This window comes from Oncorhynchus clarkii, chromosome 12, assembly GCF_045791955.1.
Source record: "Oncorhynchus clarkii lewisi isolate Uvic-CL-2024 chromosome 12, UVic_Ocla_1.0, whole genome shotgun sequence".
Lineage (NCBI taxonomy): Eukaryota > Metazoa > Chordata > Actinopteri > Salmoniformes > Salmonidae > Oncorhynchus > Oncorhynchus clarkii.
In genome coordinates this window covers 32,215,839-32,240,378 of record NC_092158.1, presented here as the reverse complement: position 1 = coordinate 32,240,378, position 24,540 = coordinate 32,215,839, and the positions used below count along the sequence as shown (strand labels likewise).

Here is a 24,540-nt window from a genome sequence, read left to right as displayed (position 1 = left end):
CTACCGTTCGTTTTTTCCATCATGGCTCCCTCAGCAGACAGACTGGGATATTGGGGGCGACCAACCTCAACGCTGGATTGGTGTGAGGAGAATTATGTCGTCTCTTTCTACATCGCAGAATTCTGTAAGTACATCTGACACCATGCGTATGGCTAAACTGGAGTTTTAGGACACGAAAACGAATGCAATAAACACGGATGTGGATCCTTGCAGAAGGCCGTCTCGGAATAGGTAAACATCATGACAACGAGCCTGGTGGTGACAACGACATTCCCTTACGCTCGCGTCAGTAGATCAAGGTGCTCTTATATTTTATCTTAATAGACCTATAACTATAACTGATACAATTTATCGGTGATGTTTTATACCGGTAAGTAAGTTGCGTGTGCGATGCCACGACGCAGACATGCTGATGACTCAGAACTTCACTTGCAGTTGCAGCACCGCCCTTTAAAGTGCCGTTGCGATTACTGTAATAGGCTATCTAGTTAACGTTATATCAATGAGCTAGCTTATACATTGATTCACTGGTGCGTAAAATGTACCGAACATTGAAGTCGCTACAAGACAGCTTCAGCTTCATACTGGGACAGCACAGCCTCTCACATAAACACACCGTGTTTTATATTAATGATAATTAACCTGAAGACTAAGAGTTCCATTCCAAGATAAAAAACTGGCTACTCGGCTTTCGTGATTTTCTTTTGCAAACCTTTCTGAATGATACATGAGAGCGATAAAAAAAATATGAGTGCAGCAGGCAGCACGAGGCTTTCTGAGGATACAACGCCCATTGACCTGTTAATGGAATTTTGCCAAAATGCACGAAGGTCTGATCTGGCTACAAATGGCACTTCATGATGCAACATTGTATTTAAGGTGGAACTATGTCAAGTGGGTCATAGTTAATTGTGTTGGACTACTGCTCTTTTACCGTTCTCTCTCTCTGATTTACACTTGACTCAGATTACACTGATTGACCCAACACCCCTCTTCTTTTCTCCTTCATGACCACAGGAAGGTGAAAACACTGGGTTGAATGACTATTTACATGCATGATGCATCACATGAAGAAAAAAGGCATCGAACTGGGAACTGATAACAGAACACTTACATTGTTCTTATAAATGTGTAGTAACACAGTATTACTAAAGTGACCATGTAAATGAACCAAGAAATGTGCATCCTGTAGCACTAATTCCAAAAAGTTTTGGGACACTGTAAAGTCCATGGAGAATAAGAGCACCTCCTCCCAGCTGCCCACTGCACTGAGGCAAGGAAACACTGTCACCACCGATAAATCTACGATAATCGATCATTTCAATAAGCATTTTTTCTACAGCTGGCCATGCTTTCCACCTGGGTACCCCTACCCCGGCCAACAGCTCAGCACCCCCTGCAGCAACCTGCCAAAGCCCCCCTCCCCCACTTCTCCTTCACCCAAATCCAGACAGCTGATGTTCAGAAAGAGCTGCAAAATCTGGTTCCCTACAAATCAGCTAGGCTAGACAATCTGGACCCTCTCTTTCTAAAATGATCTGCCGAAATTTTTGCAACCCCTATTCCTAGCCTGTTCAACCTCTCTTTCGTAACGCCTGAGATCCACAAAGATTGGAAAGCTGTCGCGTTCATCCCCCTCTTCAAAGGGGGTGACACTCTAGACCCAAACTGTTATAGACCTATATCCATCCTAGCCTGCCTTTCTAAAATCTTCAAAAGCCAAGTTAACAAACAGATCACCGACCATTTCGAATCCCACCGTACCTTCAACGCTATGGTTTCCGAGCTGGTCATGGGTGCACCTCAGCTACGGTCAAGGTCAATATCATAAGCGACATCGATAAAAGACAGTGCTGTGCAGCCGTCTTCATCGACCTGGCCAAGGCTTCTGGACCCTCTCTTTCTAAAATTATCTGCCGAAATTTTTGCAACCCCTATTCCTAGCCTGTTCAACCTCTCTTTCGTAACGCCTGAGATCCACAAAGATTGGAAAGCTGTCGCATTCATCCCCCTCTTCAAAGGGGGTGACACTCTAGACCCAAACTGTTATAGACCTATATCCATCCTAGCCTGCCTTTCTAAAATATTCAAAAGTCAAGTTAACAAACAGATCACCGACCATTTCGAATCCCACCGTACCTTCTCCGCTATGGTTTCCGAGCTGGTCATGGGTGCACCTCAGCTACGGTCAAGGTCGATATCATAAGCGGCATCGATAAAAGACAGTACTGTGCAGCCGTCTTCATCGACCTGGCCAAGGCTTTCGACTCGGTCAATCACTGCATTCTTATCGGCAGACTCAATAGTCTTGGTTTGTCAAATGATTGCCTCGCCTGGTTCACCAACTACTTATCCGATAGAGTTCAGTGTGTCAAATCGGAGGGCCTGTTGTCCGGACCTCTGGCAGTTTCTATCGGGGTGTCACAGGGTTCAATCCTCGGGCCGACTCTTTTTTCTGTATACATCAACGATGTCGCTCTTGCTGCTGGTGATTCTCTGATCCACCTCTACGCAGACGACACCATTCTGTATACATCTGGCCCTTCTTTGGACACTCTGTTAAACAAACCTCCAAACAAGCTTCAATGCCATACAACACTCCTTCCGTGGCCTCCAACTGCTCTTAAATGCTAGTCAAACTAAATGTATGCTCTTCAACCGATTGTTGCCCGCACCCGCCCGCCTGACTAGCGTCACTACTCTCGACGGTTCTGACTTAGACTATGTGGACAACTACAAATAGCTAGGTGTCTGGTTAGACTGTAAACTCTCCTTCCAGACTCACATTACGCATCTCCAATCCAAAATGAAATCTAGAATCGGCTTCCTATTTCGCAACAAAGCCTCCTTCACTCATGCTGCCAAACAAACCCTCGTAAAACTGACTATCCTACCGATCCTTGACTTCGGCGATGTCATTTACAAAATAGCCTCCAACACTCTACTCATCAAACTGGATAAACTGGATGTAGTCTATCACAGTGCCATCTGTTTTGTCACCAAAGCCCCATATACTACCCACCACTGCGACCTGTATGTTCTCGTTGACTGGCCCTCACTACATATTCGTCGCCAAACCCACTGGCCCCAGGTCATCTATAAGTCTTTGCTAGGTAAAGCCCTGCCTTATCTCAGCTCACTGGTTACCATAGCAACATCCACCCGTAGCACTCGCTCCAGCAGGCATTTTTCCCCTAGTCATCCCCAAAGACAACACTTACTTTGGCCGCCTTTCCTTCCAGTTATCTGCTGCCAATGACTGGAACGAATTGCAAAAATCACTGAAGCTGGAGTCTTATATCTCTCTCTCTAACTTTTAAGCGTCAGCTGTCAGAGTGTTTTACCGACCACTGTACCTGTACACAGCCAATCTGTAAATAGCACACCCAACTATCTCATCCCCATGTTGTTATTTATCCTCTTGCTCTTTTGCACCCCAGTATCTCTACTTGCACATCACCATCTGCACATCTACCACTCCAGTGTTAATGCTAAATTTTCATTATTTCGCCTCTATGGCCTATTTATTGCCTTACCTCTCTACTCTTCTACATTTGCACACACTGTACATAGATTTTTCTATTGTGTTATTGACTGTACGTTTGTTTATGTGTAACTCTGTTGTTGTTTTTGTCGCACTGCTTTGCTTTTTCCTGGCCAGGTCGCAGTTGTAAATGAGAACTTGTTCTCAACTGGCCTACCTGGTTAAATAATGGTGAAATTAAACATTTAAAAAGTTTTACTGCAACCTGGTCTCAGAGCACTTTTTATTATTCTGTACGTAAATCCGAGATACTCCATTTAGTATGACGTTACGTTTCAAATCAAATCAAATTGTATTAGTCACAATAGTCAAATTAGTCACATGCGCCGAACCTACCTTACCTCACCTTATATGCTTACTTATGAGCCCCTAACCACCAATGCAATTTTAAAAAATACAGATAAGAATAAGAAATAAAACTAACAAGTTATTAAAGAGCAGGTATGTATTATTATGGTATGTATTATTTTGGATGTCAAGCACCCATTTCGGATGATATGTTACACATTTTCAAAACAAACAACAATAATTTGCAAAACTTACATGATATGTTATGAATTCTAGCTAGGTGGCTAACGTTAGCTAGCTGGCTAACGGTCGCTAGGGGTTAGGGGAAGGGTTATCTCAAATGGTTAAGGTTTGGGTTAGGGGAAGGGTTAGCTAACATGCTAAGTAGTTGCAAAGTAGAAGAAAAATTGTAAGATTTAGAAAAGTTGATAATTAGCTAAAATGTTAAAGTTGTCTGTGATGAGATTCAAACTCGCAACCTTTGGGTTTCTAGACGTTTGCATTATACGCCCATCCATCCGCCCCGGCCAACTACCCTACTTCCGTTTTTTTGCCTTAAGTAACCATTTGTCTTATGTAACCATACCAAAGGCCTAGTTAAATAAAGGTTAAATAAAAAAATATTTAAAAAAATGTAACATGTCATACTAATTTGTGTGTCCCGGATTTACATCTACTGTGTTACGTCTAGTCTGTGAGACCAGGCTGTCCACATGACTATGGTTTGGCTTTTAAATGGGTCCTAAATTGTAGAATAAAAGGCCTAGAATGTGCAATGTCCAGTAAATTGTATGTGGAAGACCGACAAAGAAAGAGGCCACCACAATTGTTGTGCTATTGTGTGTGTGCTAGAGCTCAGATTTCAAAACCTCAGCAGAGGAGAGCAATAGTAGCGCTGCTTGCACATCAAGGTAGGTCAGAGTATGTTAAACAGGAGATTCTCCTCATGTTTGCTAAATTCAACGTACGGAAACGTTAAACAGGAATGTTCCTGGCATTTGACTGAATACAGCACCTTGGGGCATGCCTGCTATTATTTGATCTGAAGTCAGTCAGCCTAATGTACAACACAAGATTAAGATTACAATCACTTTATTGATCAATTACACACAAGGTCCAACTGAAATTTGTCAGAATAATAGTAGGAAATGATTTATTTCAGCTTTTATTTCTTTGATCACATTCCCAGTGGGTCAGATGTTTACATACACTCAATTAGTATTTGGTAGCACTGCCTTTAAATTGTTTAACTTGGGTCAAACGTTTCGGGTAGCCTTCCACAAGCTTCCCACAATAAGTTGGGTGATTGTCCCATTCCTCCTGACAGAGCTGGTGTAATTGAGTCAGGTTTGTAGGCCTCCTTGCTCGCACACACTTTTTAAGTTCTGCCCACACATATTCTATAGGATTGAGGTCAGGGCTTTGTGATGGCCACTCCAATACCTTGACTTTGTTGTCCTTAAGCCCCTTTGACACAACTTTGGAAGTATGCTTGGGGTTATTGTCCATTTGGAAGACCCATTTGCGACCAAGCTATAACGTCCTGACTGATGTCTTGAGATGTTGCTTCATTATATCTACATAATTTTCCCGCCTCATGAAGCCATCTATTTTGTGAAGTGCACCAGTCCCTCCTGCAGCAAAGCACCCCCACAACATGATGCTGCCACCCCTGTGCTTCACGGTTGGGATGGTGTTCTTTGGCTTGCAAGCCTCCCCCTTTTTCCTCCAAACATAACAATGGTCATTATGGCCAAATAGTTATATTTTTGTTTCATCAGATCAGAGGACATTTGTCCAAGAAATACGACCTTTGTCCCCATGTGCAGTTGCAAACCGTAGTCTGGCTTTTTTATGGCAGTTTTGGAGCAGTGGCTTCCTTGCTGAGCGGCCTTTCAGGTTATGTCGATATAGGACTCATTTTACTGTGGATATAGATACTTTTGTACCTGTTTCCTCCAGCATCTCCACAATGTCCTTTGCTGTTGTTCTTGGATTGATTTGCACTTTTCGCATCAAAGTGCGTTCATCTCTAGGAGACAGAACGTGTCTCCTTCCTGAGCGGTATGACGGCTGCATAGTATGGTGTTTATACTTGCGTACTATTGTTTGTACAGATGAACGTGGTACCTTCAGGTGTTTGGAAATTGCTCCCAAGGATGAACCAGACTTGTGGAGGTCTACAATTGTTTTTCTGAGGTCTTGGCTGATTTCTTTTGATTTTCCCATGATGTCAAGCAAAAAGGGTACTGAGTTTGAAGGTAGTCCTTGAAATACATCCACAGGTACACCTCCAATTGTCTCAAACGATGTCAATTAAATCAAATCAAATCAAATCAAATCAAATTTTATTTGTCACATACACATGGTTAGCAGATGTTAATGCGAGTGTAGCGAAATGCTTGTGCTTCTAGTTCCGACAATGCAGTAATAACCAACAAGTAATCTAACTAACAATTCCAAAACTACTGTCTTGTACACAGTGTGAGGGGATAAAGAATATGTACATAAGGATATATGAATGAGTGATGGTACAGAGCAGCATAGGCAGATACAGTAGATTGTATCGAGTACAGTATATACATATGAGATGAGTATGTAAACAAAGTGGCATAGTTAAAGTGGCTAGTGATACATGTATTACATAAGGATACAGTCGATGATATAGAGTACAGTATATACGTATGCCTATGAGATGAATAATGTAGGGTAAGTAACATTATATAAGGTAGCATTGTTTAAAGTGGCTAGTGATATATTTACATCATTTCCCATCAATTCCCATTATTAAAGTGGCTGGAGTTGAGTCAGTGTCAGTGTGTTGGCAGCAGCCACTCAATGTTAGTGGTGGCTGTTTAACAGTCTGATAGCCTTGAGATAGAAGCTGTTTTTCAGTCTCTCGGTCCCAGCTTTGATGCACCTGTACTGACCTCGCCTTCTGGATGATAGCGGGGTGAACAGGCAGTGGCTCGGGTGGTTGATGTCCTTGATGATCTTTATGGCCTTCCTGTGACATCGGGTGGTGTAGGTGTCCTGGAGGGCAGGTAGTTTGCCCCCGGTGATGCGTTGTGCAGACCTCACTACCCTCTGGAGAGCCTTACGGTTGAGGGCGGAGCAGTTGCCGTACCAGGCGGTGATACAGCCCGCCAGGATGCTCTCGATTGTGCATCTGTAGAAGTTTGTGAGTGCTTTTGGTGACAAGCTGAATTTCTTCAGCCTCCTGAGGTTGAAGAGGCGCTGCTGCGCCTTCTTCACAATGCTGTCTGTGTGAGTGGACCAATTCAGTTTGTCTGTGATGTGTATGCCGAGGAACTTAAAACTTGCTACCCTCTCCACTACTGTTCCATCGATGTGGATAGGGGGGTGTTCCCTCTGCTGTTTCCTGAAGTCCACAATCATCTCCTTAGTTTTGTTGACGTTGAGTGTGAGGTTATTTTCCTGACACCACACTCCGAGGGCCCTCACCTCCTCCCTGTAGGCCGTCTCGTCGTTGTTGGTAATCAAGCCTACCACTGTTGTGTCGTCCGCAAACTTGATGATTGAGTTGGAGGCGTGCGTGGCCACGCAGTCGTGGGTGAACAGGGAGTACAGGAGAGGGCTCAGAACGCACCCTTGTGGGGCCCCAGTGTTGAGGATCAGCGGGGAGGAGATGTTGTTGCCTACCCTCACCACCTGGGGGCGGCCCGTCAGGAAGTCCAGTACCCAGTTGCACAGGGCGGGGTCGAGACCCAGGGTCTCGAGCTTGATGACGAGCTTGGAGGGTACTATGGTGTTGAATGCCGAGCTGTAGTCAATGAACAGCATTCTCACATAGGTATTCCTCTTGTCCAGATGGGTTAGGGCAGTGTGCAGTGTGGTTGAGATTGCATCGTCTGTGGACCTATTTGGGCGGTAAGCAAATTGGAGTGGGTCTAGGGCACATATGTCAGAGTCAAGGCCCGCGGGCCACATCCGGCCCGCAAGAAGGTTTTTTACGGCCCCTGGGATGATCTTGATTTATTATTAGAACCGGCCCGCAGCAAGCCGGCAGCCCGCAGATCTTTTACACGCACCAATACTACATTTCCCACAATGCAAAGGTGACGCACCGAGCAGTAGGCTGCTTCATTTCAATATTTATTGGCACAGCAGTCGTCAGCATCACAGTAAAATTAACTTTCAGATACCCATCAAAAATGGCAAAACGGAAGGTGGATACTGAGAACCGGGGGTTTCAAACAAGGTGGGAGTCGGAGTATATGTTCACGAAGGTAGCTGGAAAACCTGTGTGTCTTCTGTGTGGAGAAAGTGTGGCGGTACTGAAAGAGTATAATCTGAGACGACATTATGAAACGAAACACGCGGACAAAAACAAGAATATGGACATGTAACAAAGGCTACAAAAGGCAGAGGAATTAAAACGAGGCCTCAAATCTCGACAGGCTCTGTTCAAAAAAGCCAAATCACAAGGCCAGGCTGCTGTCAAGGCCAGTTTTATTTTGGCAGAAGAGATCGCTAAATCAGCCCGGCCATTTACGGAGGGGGATTTCATCAAAAACTGCATGATTAAAGTTTGTGACGAAGTTTGCCCAGAAAAAAGGCAACTCTTTTTAAATGTGAGTCTGAGCAGAAACACCATTGCCGAGAGAGTAGACCAGTTGTCCATCAATCTAAAAGAGCAGCTTGTGAAAAAGGGAAAAGATTTTATTGCATATTCCTTGGCTGTGGATGAGAGCACCGACATTTCTGACATTGCCCAGTTGTCAATTTTCATCCGCGGAGTGGACTCCAACCTAAGCGTGACAGAGGAGTTTTTGGCTTTACGTCCTATGCATGGCACAACTACGGGGCATGATTTGTATGAAGAGGTGTCAAGATGTGTAAATGAGATGGAGCTGCCTTGGGAAAAACTCGTGGGTTTGACAACCGACGGAGCACCTGCGATGTGTGGACACAGGAGCGGACTGGTGGCGAAGATACGGGAAAAGATGCAAGAGGAAAACGCGACAGGTGAGCTGACAGCTTATCATTGTATCATACACCAGGAAGCGTTGTGCGGTAAAGCCTTGAAAATGGAGCATGTAATGAGCATCATCACGCGCACAGTTAACTTTATCAGAGCCAAAGGTTTGAATCACCGCCAGTTCAAGGCATTTCTGACGGAGTTAGAAACGGAGCATGGTGATTTGCCTTATCACACAGAGGTGCGATGGCTAAGCCAGGGAAAGGTGCTTCAAAGATGTTTCGAGCTTCGTGAGGAGATTTGTCTGTTCTTGGACAGCAAAGGGAAAGACACAACACAACTCCGAGACGAAATGTTTCTGTGTGAAATGGCTTTTCTGTGTGACATTACGAGTCATCTGAATGCAATAAACTTGCAGCTGCAGGGTCGGGATCGTGTCATCTCTGATATGTACAGTACAGTGAAGGCATTTAAAACCAAACTGACTCTGTGGGAGACGCAGATGCGGAAAGAAAATTTGAGCCACTTTCCCAGCTGCCAGACCATGAAAGAGAAGCTCTCTACCAGTGCGTTCCCGAGCACACAGTTGGCTGATAAAATAGGTATGCTTGCCGCTGACTTTCGACGCCGATTTGCTGACTTTGAAGCACAAAAAAGCAGGTTGGAACTGCTCGGTAACCCATTTGCTGTTGACGTGGAAAGCTCACCACCAAACCTCCAAATGGAGTTGATTGACCTCCAATGCAATGATGCACTGAGGGCAAAATATGCGGCAGTGGGTGCTGCGGAGTTCGCCCGTTTCCTCCCCGGCACAATGCCCCAGCTGCGCATCCAGGCTGCTCAAACGTTGTCTATGTTTGGCAGCACATACCTGTGTGAACAACTGTTTTCTTTGATGAACCTGAACAAAACATCACACAGAAGTCGACTTACTGCTGAACACCTCCACTCAATTCTGAGGATTTCTTCAGCTCAGAGCCTTACCCCGAACATTGATGAACTTGTGGAAAAGATGGGACACCACCAAGTATCACCCTCAACCTCAAACAAGTGAACATTACTGTGCAATCACATATTTAGAGTTTTTACTCAGTTCAAGTTTAAAAGTTAAAATTTAATATTTGTTTTCACTGCATGTTACTTCTCCTTAAACAAAGTGTTGTTTTTGATTAATAGATTTTTGCACTTTATTTTTTTGTATTTCAATCCAATTATATTTTAAAATTTTTTCAGTTGAGTGGATGATAGAAAATTGCTATTATTGTTTTTTCTTTGAAGTAAATTTAGCCCACTTTTGCTAAAATAGAAAATATAGTCTACTGATGGTGCCTTGAATACCGGTTTCTTTCATTTAATGTTCATGTTATGGGGATATTTATATAAAGGAAATTTGTCTTTTGTGTCTGTTGAAAATTAAAGATTACTGACAGAGCCATAAGAAAATATTGCTTTATTTATCTGATCATATTGTAATATATTTGTTAGGTTTTCAGTAGGTTCAATTAGGTTCACAAGACTATATGCGTCATTTAAAAATTTTTCAATGAACATTCGAACAGTCCGGCCCTCGTCTTGTAGCTGATTTTTTTTATTTGGCCCTCCGTCCATTTGACTTTGACACCCCTGGTCTAGGGTGTCAGGTAGAGTGGAGGTGATATGGTCCTTGACTAGTCTCTCAAAGCACTTCATGATGACGGAAGTGAGTGCTACGGGGCGGTAGTCGTTTAGCTCAGTTACCTTAGCTTTCTTGGGAACAGGAACAATGGTGGCCCTCTTGAAGCATGTGGGAACAGCAGACTGGTATAGGGATTGATTGAATATGTCCGTAAACACACCGGCCAGCTGGTCTGCGCATGCTCTGAGGGCGCGGCTGGGGATGCCGTCTGGGCCTGCAGCCTTGCGAGGGTTAACACGTTTAAATGTCTTACTCACCTCGGCTGCAGTGAAGGAGAGACCGCAAGTTTTCATTGCAGGCCGTGTCAGTGGCACTGTATTGTCCTCAAAGCGGGCAAAAAAGTTATTTAGTCTGCCTGGGAGCAGGACATCCTGGTCCGTGACTGGGCTGGATTTCTTCCTGTAGTCCGTGATTGACTGTAGACCCTGCCACATGCCTCTTGTGTCTGAGCCGTTGAATTGAGATTCTACTTTGTCTCTGTACTGACGCTTAGCTTGTTTGATAGCCTTGCGGAGGGAATAGCTGCACTGTTTGTATTCGGTCATGTTACCAGACACCTTGCCCTGATTAAAAGCAGTGGTTCGCGCTTTCAGTTTCACACGAATGCTGCCATCAATCCACGGTTTCTGGTTAGGGAATGTTTTAATCGTTGCTATGGGAACGACATCTTCAACGCACGTTCTAATGAACTCGCACACCGAATCAGCGTATTCGTCAATGTTGTTGTCTGACGCAATACGAAACATGTCCCAGTCCACGTGATGGAAGCAGTCTTGGAGTGTGGAGTCAGCTTGGTCGGACCAGCGTTGGACAGACCTCAGCGTGGGAGCCTCTTGTTTTAGTTTCTGTCTGTAGGCAGGGATCAACAAAATGGAGTCGTGGTCAGCTTTTCCGAAAGGGGGGCGGGGCAGGGCCTTATATGCGTCGCGGAAGTTAAAGTAACAATGATCCAAGGTCTTTCCACCCCTGGTTGCGCAATCGATATGCTGATAAAATTTGGGGAGTCTTGTTTTCAGATTAGCCTTGTTAAAATCCCCAGCTACAATGAATGCAGCCTCCGGATAAATGGTTTCCAGTTTGCAAAGAGTCAAATAAAGTTCATTCAGAGCCAACGATGTGTCTGCTTGGGGGGGGGATATATACGGCTGTGATTATAATCGAAGAGAATTCTCTTGGTAGATAATGCGGTCTACATTTGATTGTGAGGAATTCTAAATCAGGTGAACAGAAGGATTTGAGTTCCTGTATGTTTCTTTCATCACACCATGTCACGTTAGTCATAAGGCATACGCCCCCGCCCCTCTTTTTACCAGAAAGATGTTTTTTCCTGTCTGCGCGATGCGTGGAGAAACCTGTTGGCTGCACCGCTTCGGATAGCGTCTCTCCAGTAAACCACGTTTCCGTGAAGCAAAGAACGTTACAGTCTCTGATGTCCCTCTGGAATGCTACCCTTGCTCGGATTTCATCAACCTTGTTGTCAAGAGACTGGACATTGGCAAGAAGAATGCTAGGGAATGGTGCACGATGTGCCCGTCTCCGGAGTCTGACCAGAAGACCGCCTCGTTTCCCTCTTTTTCGGAGTCGTTTTTTTGGGTCGCTGCAGGGGATCCACTCCGTTGTCCTGTTTGTAAGGCAGAGCACAGGATCCGCGTCGCGAAAAGCGTATTCTTGGTCGTACTGATGGTGAGTTGACGCTGATCTTATATTCAGTAGTTCTTCTCGACTGTATGTGATGAAACCTAAGATGACCTGGGGTACTAATGTAAGAAATAACACGTAAAAAAACAAAAAACTGCATAGTTTCCTAGGAACGCGAAGCGAGGCGGCCATCTCTGTCGGCGCCGGAAGTAGGGGGGAGTTAGCCTATCAGAAGCTTCTAAAGCCATGACATCATTTTCTGGAATTGTCCAAGCTGTTTAAAGGGACAGTCAACTTAGTGTATGTAAACTTTTGACCCACTGGAATTGTAATACTGTGAATTATAAGTGAAATAATCTGTCTGTAAACAATAGTTGAAAAAATGACTTGTGTCATGCACAAAGTAGATGTCCTAACCGACTTGCCAAAACTATAGTTAGTTTACAAGAAATTTGTGGAGTGGTTGAAAAACAAGTTTTAATGACTCCAACATAAGTGTATGAAAACTATCGACTTCAACGGTACATTCCTGATCCTTGTACCTAGATTTGTAAGAATATTATTTTAAGAATCCTTTTCTTTTGTATCCAGCAGCGCAAGCAACACATACAATACAGCAGCAAAGCTCCCTTAAAGGTGCTATCCAGAACCTAAAAGGGTTATTTTGCTGTCCCCATAGGATAACCCTTTGATGATCCTGTTTGGTTCCAGGTAGAACCTCATTGGGTTTCATGTAGAACCCTTTCCCAGAGTGTTCTACATGGAACCCAAGAGTTCTTCCTGAAACCAAAAAAGTGTAATCCTATGGGGACAGCCAAAGAACTCTTTTGGAACTCATTTTTTCTAATAGTGTTGGCAGACGGGTTGCCTCCCACAATGTAAACAATGTGCCACGTCTGAGATTTCCGAGACTAGGCTTCAAGCTCTGGATGCAGGAGGAACAAAGAACTGAGTTAGCCAGGGAGCTCTTTTAGTGTTTTACCTCTTGCATGCTGTATAAGTCCCATTAAGCACCATTCTAATCATTAGCATGTCCATTTCCCATCAGTCTATATGTTAAATGGTTTGATTGTTCCTAACTTGATCACTAACCATCACTGGGTGTGGTGAAATCTTTAAATGAATGACTAAATTAAACAAAATTTACCAGTCTAAATCTTGCTTACAGAATGTAAACACAATTCTTTCTCTAAAACCTTGTTTTCTGTCTGCTAAGAGACACTAGTCATATACACCAAATGACTGTTTGTTGTTTGCTGTCATACAGTACATGTTGTATTGTCTTCCGCTGACAGTTGCTCTGTCTGTTATCTTGTTGTACAGGGAACACTGTCAGTAACCTGATTATGATCCTGCCTCCTATCTACGGTGCCATCCAGACGTATAAAGGCGGCCTAGAGTACCGCTACGTCTACTCTTTCCTTGGACTGGCAGGTAAGTGTTCCATAGACAAGGAAAGTCGCACACACGCTAGGTTCTCAGTTGCAATAATTTAATAACCAATGTTTCATCAGGGTATAATTACAGGTGTCTGTATGTAATCATGGCCAGGTGTGGCAGGATTTCATTGGTTAATTTACAGATATAAATCAAACATATAAAAAGCATGAATGGATAACATACACTCGTAGATCAAATTTCGCTACATAGGCCTACAAACATTTACAATTTGTAGGCCTATGTAACCTATTTGTATCTATGATCGTATGTTATCCATTCATGCTTTTTATATGTTCTATTTATATCTGTAAATTAACCAATGAAATCAGGCCACACCCGGCCATTATTACAGACACCTGTGTGTCCTTTGAAACTATATAAACTAGTGACCCGCAGTGTTTGTCATTGTACCCTGATGAAGACAGCTTGTTGGTTGTTAAATTATTTCATCTGAGCTCCTAGTGTACGGCTCTCCTTTTCACTTTCAAGTGTTCTACTCCGCTAGCCAGGCCCTTGCCTAAACAGGTTTCTTTTGCCTCCAGATTTAAGTGTTCCATAGGCATCTGGAATTATTAGTATGATTGACTCATATCTGATAATACATATATGGGTCAAAGACGTATAAGGTTTTCAAAGTAGTAAAAAAAGAAAACAGCAATTACAATTCCCTAAAATGCTTTTTTATGTTCATTGGAGTGTCACCTATTCCCTTATATTAGATATAGAATAAAGCCAATACTTTTTTTGTGAGTCATAGTACCTTAGTACCTTAGTACATCAGATTGTGTCATTGCATAGATCGGTGGATGATCAGGATTGACATCCTTCTTTCTTTCTGATAGCTAAAAAACGAAAATGTAATAGTAATGACACTGGCACAGAATAGGATTCGCACCCATTAAATGTTATTAGTAGTCTATTAATTGTAGGCTATACAATTATAACACTTAATCAAAGTTTAAAAGTTAAATCAACTCCCTCTCCCTTTCTCTCTCAAACATGTTTTGTTACTATTTGATTGCTAATGTTAATAATAATCACTTTACTATAATTTGAGCCTGCGGCAACACTTTACGTTGCGTAAAGTTGCATTATTACACAATTATTACAAGATAGTTAATGTTGTAATTATGCATTGTTATTAACTGATATAATCCATCAGTTATACCTTAATTGTAGTGCAATTAAACATTAACTACAGTGTAATAGTGCAACTTAATGTTAAGCGTTATCCACCCAGCTTTACATCCTATTATCCTATTCTGTTACTGACAGTAGCATGAAACCATGAAAACAATACCTTGCTAGTCTTTCCTCCCTAGCAACTGGATCTGCGTGAATATTTTGTCTATGCCATGCAGCCCTCTCCTTATTAGACAGTGGCATCTACATTATAAAGATAATGTGCCTTGAAATACCATCAAATGCCATGAAATAGTTTAAAATGAGAATATTCATTATTCATACAACAAGTAAATATGAATTGCATGAATAAATGTTGTAAACTAGTGAAAACATGGGATAACATAGCAACTGTCATTCAGCATAACGGGTTACATTGTGGTATAACATTAAACTTTTCTTGTGCTGAAGGACAAAAGCATGATACTGAAGGACGTATTTCATACATAAGCATATTTAACAGGCAGTTCCTTGGCTATCTATATAAATTAATGACCTTATCCTTACTTTTCATATTTAATATATAGCTTTTTTTCTGTGTTGTACTGAAGGATATGTGTTTTTGTTACAAAGGTTACTAGAGGGTGAAAAGGTAAAATCATCAAATATTTCAGAGATTTACTCACCAAATCACATTGATAGAGGGTCTTCAATGTGTCTTCTTTGTGATGTCACACACTGTCACATGATTACCATCATGTGATATGCTTTAAAATGTATTTTTACCTTTATTATACTGAATGACATTGATGAAGCGCCAAAGTCCAGACAAAAGTTATTCAAGTTATAAAATAATTTTTTAGATACAGTATGTCACCCATTATTCTAAATTCAGCAAAAAAAGAAACATCCTCTCACTGTCAACTGCGTTTATTTTCAGCAAACTTAACATGTGTAAATATTTGTATGAACATAACAAGATTCAAGAACTGATATATAAACTGAACAAGTTCCACAGTCATGTGACTAACAGAAATGGAAAAATGTGTCCCTGAACAAGGGGGGGTCAAAATTAAAAGTAACAGTCAGTATCTGGTGTGGCCACCAGCTGCATTAAGCACTGAGGTGCATCTCCTCCTCATAGACTGCACCAGATTTGCCAGTTCTTGCTGTGAGAATGTTACCCCACTCTTCCACCAAGGTACCTGCAAGTTCCCGGACATTTCTGGGGGAACGGCCCTTGTCCTCACCCTCCGATCAAACAGGTCCCAGACGTGCTCAATGGGATTGAGATCCGGGCTCTTCGCTGGCCATGGCAGAACACTGACATTCCTGTCTTGCAGGAAATCACGCACAGAACGAGCAGTATGACTGGTGGCATTGTCATGCTGGAGGGTCATGTCAGGATGAGCTTGCAGGAAGGGTACCACATTAGGGAGGAGGATGTCTTCCCTGTAATGCACAGCGTTGAGATTGCCTGCAATGACAACAAGCTCAGTCCGATGAAGCTGTGACACACCGCCCCAGACCATGACGGATACTCCACCTCCAAATCGATCCCGCTCCAGAGTACAGGCCTCGGTTTAACGCTCACTCCTTCGACGATAAACGCGAATCCGACCATCACCCCATGTAAGACAAAACCGCGACTCGTCAGTGAAGAGCACTTTTTGCCAGTCCTGTCTGGTCCAGCGACGGTGGGTTTGTGCCCATAGGCGACGTTGCTGCCAGTGATGTCTGGTGAGGACCTGCCTTATACAACAGGCCTACAAGCCCTCAGTAGAGCCTCTCTCAGCCTATTGCGGACAGTCTGAGCACTGATGGAGGGATTGTGCGTTTCTGGTGTAACTCGGGCAGTTGTTGTTGCCATCCTGTATCTGTCTCGCAGGTGTGATGTTCGGATGTACCGATCCTGTGCAGGTGTTGTTACACGTGGTCTGCCACTGCGAGGACGATCAGCTGTCCGTCCTGTCTCCCTGTCTTAGGCGTCTCACAGTACGTACATTGCAATTTATTGTCCTGGCCACATCTGCAGTCCCCATGCCTCCTTGCAGCATGCCTAACACGGAACCCAAACCGGCTGCGCGCATGCGCCATCGTGCGCCATCGTGTATAAATGTATTTTGTTCCCCCACACCAACTGAATCACGACACGCAGGTTAAAATATCAAAACAAACTCTGAACCAATTACATTCATTTGTGTGGACAGGTCGAAAAGCATTAAACATTAATGGCAATTTAGCTCGCTAGCTTGCTCTTGCTAGCTAATTTGTCCCATTTAGATAGCTTGCTGTTGCTAGCTAATTTGTCCTGGGTTATAAACATTGAGTTGTTATTTTACCTGAAATGCCCAAGGTCCTCTTCTCCGACAATTATTCCACACATAAAACTGTCAACCTAATTGTTTCTAGTCATCTCTCTTCCTTCCAGGCTTTTTCTTTTCTTTTTGACATTATATTGCGATTGGCAACTTTCATAAATTAGGTGCATCCCCGCCACTGACCTCGTTCGTCTTCAGTCACCAACGTGGGTATAACCAATGAGGAGATGGCAGGTGGGTACCTGCTTCTACAAACCAATGAGGAGATGGGAGATGCAGAACTTGCATCTGAAATATAACTGATTTATATTTTAGCACTTGGCAACGCAGACGCTCGTTGGCACACGAGAGCAGTGTGGGTGCAATAATTGAATAACATAGTGTGGTTAGCCTATAAGGCACGTTCACTCAAATGAGCAGGGACCCTGGGCATCTTTCTTTTGGTGTTTTTCAGAGTCAGTAGAAAGGCCTCTTTAGTGTCCTAAGTTTTCAGAACTGTGACTTTAATTGCCTACCGTCTGTAAGCTGTTAGTGTCTTAATGACCGTTCCACAGGTGCATTTTCATTAAATGTTTATGGTTCATTAAACAAGCATGGGAAACAATGTTTAAACCCTTTACAATGAAGATCTGTGAAGTTATTTGGATTTTTACAAATTATCTTTGAAAGACAGGGTCCTGATAAAGGGACATTTCTTTTTTTGCTGAGTTTATATATTGTTGCAAACACTAACACAATTATGCCATGGGTGTTCATTTATATTTTTAGGATGAATTTCTACATTTTAAAAACACTTTTGTCATTAGAATTTTAACCCGGACAGTTACACTGCAGGACATTTTGACGCTTTAGAGCTCAAAATGTAATAGTTTGCAAAACAAATATTTCTGGGTCAAAAGAAGGGTACGAGTTGAGTGATTTAATATAATATTCATACATATTTATCTTTTTATGTTAAATGAATGGCCTTTGGACACCAAATTTACACGTCTCGTCTTTGACCCTTTTCATAACCTTACAGTCACAAGGATTTGGCAAAGTTAGTCTTGTCCCTAATGTCTTTTAAAGTGAGAGTTTTTTTTTGACTGAAATTGCATTATCAAGATGCTTTCCTTTATTTGAAAGATGGGTTTGAATGTCTATGCTTCTTGCTGGTTGTTTGATCTGATCTCTTCTTTTGTTCCAGCTGTTGGCATTGGTTCCTGGTGCTTCCATATGACGCTGCAATATGAGATGCAGGTGAGCTGACTTTTAGTATCTAAAAATAAATCATGATTTGTCAGCATACTGTATGCATCCACCATAGATCACTGTGTTCTCATAATTGCATGGACTTTTTCAGCTGTTAAGGACATAAAAAATGACACCTCATCGTTTCCTGCAGAATGCTCAAACTGTTTTTCAACTCTCCTTATAAGTAAGGTTGGCGCCGACCATCCCATTATACATCACTATCTGTGTCTCTGCTGTCTGTCCCCCACAGTTGCTGGACGAGCTGCCAATGATCTACAGCACCTGTGTCTTTGTCTACTGTCTGTAAGTACCCAACATAATGAATTTACACTCCAACTTTCACAGTGCCATGGCCATTGAGCAGCCCAGGCCCAAAGCCCACTGAAAGTAATTTGAGGGCAGTGTACATGTGATCAATGAAAAGTTAATCCAATCCTACAATTGATTTATTTATCCCAAGAAAACACACCTTTTTCATGGCTATAGATGACATGGTACAGAATTGATGTCTATTGATTCAGTGCCACTTGCACTTCCCCCATTTTAACTGGGTCATCGTTCCTCATCTTGCTCTCCATCCCTCTCAAAAGCCTTACTGTATACTGTATGTCTATAATTACAAATATGTGTTTCATTAGAGGAATGAGAAATTAATTCATTTTTTTCTGTTGCAGATATGAATGCTTCAAGCAAAAAAACACTTTGGGTGTATTCCCTATCATGTTGTTATTCATCTTCAGTGTCTCAGTCAGTGTGGTGAGTGTCTTATATTTCCCACATAACTGTTTTGCCCCTTTTCATTCCATGACTATATCTCAATGATTAATGTCACTATCTCAAATCTCTTTTTCCCAGGTGTATTTACAATGGAAAGAGCCAGTCTTTCACCAGGTAAGAAAGAGAGTACATTTTCGCTCTTCGGTGAGCATGCTCTTTGTTTGCTTTTAGAGTTTACTGTTTCATTAGTACATATTGCCCCTGGCTAACTGTGGAAACAGCCGGACATGAGGTCCTGTTAGATCCAGTTAGATTGCTATTGTGGCATGTCCGCTCAAATGTCTCTGTTCAGGAATCTAATATTTTGCAGCATTGTCACTTTGGGCTATTGACAATGTCGCACAACACCTTTTGACTATGGCTCAGTCTGATCTTACAACTCCAGGTTACAGTTGTATTATAAACTCCTCTCTAGCATACCTCACAATAGTCAGTGTGGCTGTGGATATTGAGAGTCTAGAGAAGCGTCTGTGTTGCTCCACAACAACAGAAACAACGTGACAAAGCAACCTTTGTTTACACTTCAGAGCCCTCTCTGCTTACTAAACCCCACCGCTCCATGGTGGCACACATTTAGCCATAAACATGCCCACAACAGTCAGTTTTAGCAGACATGGAATTGATTTATTAGATAATTACAAGAAGTAGGCTGCTCCAGCCATAGACAACATTACATACATAAAAAATGATTGAGGATAAAAACACATTAAAGCCCAAAGGCTTATTTCCATTGTGGTCCTTGGAGACAGTTAGATTGCAGGTGGTCATGAGCTCTATATCAGCATATTATTTAAATGGATTCTTACCAAACTGATGCAAGTATTTGATTTTCTACAGTGTACCCATTTAGATACAATACAACAACGGTGACCATTTATACGTTCCATTAACCGTCACAAAATAGCAGTCTTTATTTGAGCATGGATTTAGCACAACCTGGTGGTTGGAACATGTACACACTGTACAGTAGTGTGGTCTATCAAGGTCCTTAGTGTTGAGCAGATTGGTATAAAACATGTGCATTATACACTTCATTTCACCTCTGTTCTGAAAACACCAGGTTTAGGCTACTGTAAAATATGACAGGTCTAGATTTGGTTGCTTTTCAAAATGTGTTCTTTGTGTGTCCTCACCCCTCAGGTCATGTATGGTGCACTTGTAGCATGCTTGGTGATGCGCTCTATCTTCATAGTTACATGGTAAGTGGCAGTGTGGCAGCAGAAATGTGGCCCGGTAGTTTGGGAAATTAACTGAGAGGTCAAGAGTACATTTATTATCCTTACAATGTACATCAATTGTTTAATAGCCACTCATTCACTGGATTCTGCTGGTATCCTGATATTTGTGATTCTGGATGACTTTTTCAGAAACTACAGTACAAAGTAGGGCTATGTTATAACAGTGTTTATACATCTCATCGGACTCCCTGTGTTTCCATTGCAGGGTGTACCCCTGGCTCAAACCTGTGTGTTACATCTCCCTGAGTGTCTTTCTGCTGGGGTTCATGTTGTGGAACATTGATAATCTGGCCTGTGACTCACTCAGGTGAGTACAATCAAATGACAAACGCTGCCAACAGAATATGGACATCCATTTGTAGACAGAATCAAAATGTAAAACTCTCTCTCTTTGCTCGACACTCTCCTTTTAGATCCACCAGACAGAGACTGCCCCCTGTTGTTGGGGCGGTGACACAGTTCCATGCCTGGTGGCACATCCTCACAGGCCTGGGCTCCTACCTACACATACTCTTCAGGTAAGCCATGAATAGATCTATAGGATTTAAATAGGGTCTGCTCTTTGTATTTGTTCCCACTTAAATTGATTTATGCAGCTTCAAGAACATCGTCATTGTTTAATGAAAACAATTGATTGGTATCTTGCGTAGTTTATGATTTAAGTATAATGACTGATTAGATGATTCCTACAACAATGTATCACAAAAAAAATCTAAAATGTTCTGTTGTCACGTAGCCTCCAGATAAGGTCAACCTTTCTCAAACACAGACCAAAAGTAAAGGTAAGCGTTCTTTCCTCCCAGTTCTTCAACACATCCCAGTCCTATGCTTGTGTATATGGCACCACAATACCAACACTAACTTAACACTGGTCTACAATGTGTTCAATCAGTTCCTATGTGGAGTGTGGCCCATGTTGCACATTGAGGCACAAAAGACTAGCTGAGTGACTGGGGACCATGAAGGATGGTGACTGCCATTAAACAGGCATCAGCACAGAGACCTGACCTGCCAGTCTGCCAACCCCCCTCTGCTGTCTATGGGACATATGTACCCCACTACCAGAGGGCAGCCAGGCTACACCCCAACCTACCACTCCGGGGACCCTTTGGTTCTGCACTGTGACGATTTGCCAAGTACAGTATAGCATTGAGAGTTTATATGGAATTATCTGATTTTTCACTTTCATCTATCAACATATAGTAGATTATTAGATTTTGGTGGTGATGTTGTAGTGACATTTTGTTTAAATTTACTCGAACATATTTCCTGGAATATGGATACCGCAAAAAAAATATATATATATAAATCATACTAGTGTATCTATTAGAGGTCGACCGATTATGATTTTTCAACGCCGATACCGATTATTGGAGGACCAAAAAAAGCCGATACCGATTAATCGGCCGGTTATTTTTATTTTATTTGTAACAATGACAATTACAACAATACTGAATGAACATTTATTTTAACTTAATATAATACATCAATAAAATCAATTTAGCCTCAAATAAAATGAAACATGTTCAATTTGGTTTAAATAATGCAAAAAAAAAGTGTTGGAGAAGAAAGTAAAAGTGCAATATGTGCCATGTAAAAAAGCTAACGTTTAAGTTCCTTGCTCAGAACATGAGAACATATGAAAGCTGGTGGTTCGTTTTAACATGAGTCTTCAATATTCCCAGGTAAGAAGTTTTATGTTGTAGTTATTATAGGAATTATATGACAATTTCTCTCTATATGATTTGTACTTCATATACCTTTGACTATTGGATGTTCTTATAGGCACTTTAGTATTGCCAGTGTAACACTATAGCTTCCATCCCTCTCCTCACTCCTACCTGGGCTCGAACCAGGAACACATCGACAACAGCCACCCTCGAAGCAGCGTTACCCATGCAGAGCAAGGGGAACAACCACTCCAAGTCTCAGAGCGAGTGATGTTTGAAACGCTATTAGCTCGCACCCCGCTAACTAGCTAGCCATTTCACATCGGTTACACCAGCCTAATCTCGGGAGTTGATCGGCTTGAAGTCATAAACAGCGCAATGCTTGATGCGTTGCGAAGAGCTGCTGGCAAAACGCACAAAAGTGCCGTTTGAATGAATGCTTACGAGCCTGCTGGTGGTGCCTACCATCGCTCAGTCAGACTGCTCTATCAAATCATAGACTTAGTTATAACATAATAACACACAGAAATACGAGCCTTAGGTCATTAAAATGGTCGAATCCGGAAACTATCATCTCGAAAACAAGACGTTTATTCTTTCAGTGAAATACGGAACGGTTCCGTATTTTATCTAACGGGTAAGTCTAAATATTCCTGTTACATTGCACAACCTTCAATGTTATGTCATAATTACGGAACATTCTGGCAAATTAGATGTCCCAAACTTGCAAACACACTGACTCTGCGTGCAATGAACGTAAGAGAAATTGACACAATTTCACCTGGTTAATATTGCCTGCTAACCTGGATTTCTTTTAGCTAAATATGCAGGTTTAAAAATATATACTTCTGTGTATTGATTTTAAGAAAGGCATTGATGTTTATGGTTAGGTACACATTGGAGCAACGACAGTCCTTTTTCACAAATACGCACCGCATCGATTATATGCAACGCAGGACACGCTGGTAACGCTAGTAATATCATCAACCATGTGTAGTTAACTAGTGATTATGATTGATTGATTGTTTTTTATAAGAAGTTTAATGCTAGCTAGCAACTTACCTTGGCTTCTTACTGCATTCGCGTAACAGGCAGGCTCCTCGTGGAGTGCAATGTAAGGCAGGTGGTTAGAGTGTTGGACTAGTTAACTGTAAGGTTGCAAGATTGAATCCCCGAGCTGACAAGGTAAAAATCTGTCGTTCTGCCCCTGAACAAGGCAGTTAACCCACCGTTCATAGGCCTTCATTGAAAATAAGAATGTGTTCTTAACTGACTTGCCTAGTTAAATAAAGGTGTAAACAATTTTTTTTAAATGGACAAATCGGTGTCCAAAAATACCGATTTCCGATTGTTATGAAAACTTGAAATCGGCTCTGATTAATCGGTCGACCTCTAGTATCTATTGTAACATTCAATATAACACCTTAGCATATTCACAAACCATAATAACGTCAGGTAGTCGGCATTAGCTGGCTGTATGTCATGGTTGTGTTTAGACCTGGGAACTGTTTGTTACCCATCCATCCTCCTCTGAGGGAATCTGGTCTAGATGATGCAGTGTGTTGGTCACAGACGGGACTGAAACAGGGACACAGGAAAAGGTTTGATGTCCATTTCTTTCCTCTGCAAGGGATTGGTCACACAGGAAAACTCTGACTTCAATATTTGATTTATGCCAAGTGTGGATCTGCATTGCAAAATCTGAAGTTGCTCTGAGATTGTGTTTTTGATGATTTCTTTAATATTATTAACAAATCAAAGGGATATGATACAATTTCATCTAAGGATTGTTCCACTGCACAAAATTCAGTATCATGTATATCATAGTGGGAATTCCACATGGTCATTATTTTCATGTGTACTATTACAAAAAAAGTGTATTTCCCAACGCAAAATATCATAAAGGCTTACCTAAAACATATACCCTACCGTTCAAAAGTTTGGGGTCACAAATGTCCTTGTTTTTGAAAGAAAAACAAAAAAAATTGTCCATTAAAATAACATCAAATTGATCAGAAATACAGTGTAGACATTGTTAATGTTGTAAATTACTATTGTAGCTGGAAACAACAGATTTTTTATGGAATATCTACATAGGCGTACAGAGGCCCATTATCAGCAACCATCGCTCCTGTGTTCCAATGGCACATTCTTTAGACTAGTTGAGTATCTGGAGCATCAGCATTTGTGGGTTCGATTACAGGCTCAAAATGGCCAGAAACAAATAACTTTCTTCTGAAACTCGTTAGTCTATTCTTGTTCTGAGAAATGAAGGCTATTCCATGTGAGAAATTGCCAAGAAACTGAGATCTCGTACAATGCTGTGTACTACTCCTTTCACAGAACAGTGCAAACTGGCTGTAACCAGAATAGAAAGAGGAATGGGAGGCCCCGGTGCACAACTGAGCAAGAGGACAAAAGTACAATAGAGGGTCTAGTTTGAGAAACAGACGCTCACAAGTGCTCAACTGGCAGCTTCATTAAATATGACCCGCAAAACAACAGTCTCAACGTCAACAGTGAAGAGGCGACTACAGGATTCTGGCCGTCAGAGTTGCAAAGAAAAAGCCATATCTCAGACTGGCCAATAAAAATAAAAGATTAAGATGGGCAAAGGAACACAGACACTGGACAGAGGACAGAGGAACGACA

General features: G+C 42.0%; 1 protein-coding gene across 1 annotated transcript; it reads left to right on the top strand.

Annotated features, from left to right (window-relative positions):
- On the top strand, positions 1-23,873 carry LOC139423074 (alkaline ceramidase 3-like). The gene is made up of 11 exons (XM_071174700.1): positions 1-124; positions 13,411-13,521; positions 18,157-18,209; positions 18,454-18,506; positions 18,878-18,959; positions 19,059-19,094; positions 20,121-20,179; positions 20,424-20,525; positions 20,632-20,736; positions 20,955-21,000; positions 21,111-23,873. Exons 1-11 carry the CDS (start codon positions 22-24, stop codon positions 21,162-21,164), a joined length of 804 nt encoding a protein of 267 aa, XP_071030801.1. The 5' UTR covers positions 1-21; the 3' UTR covers positions 21,165-23,873.
- Positions 23,874-24,540: the final 667 nt, after the last annotated feature.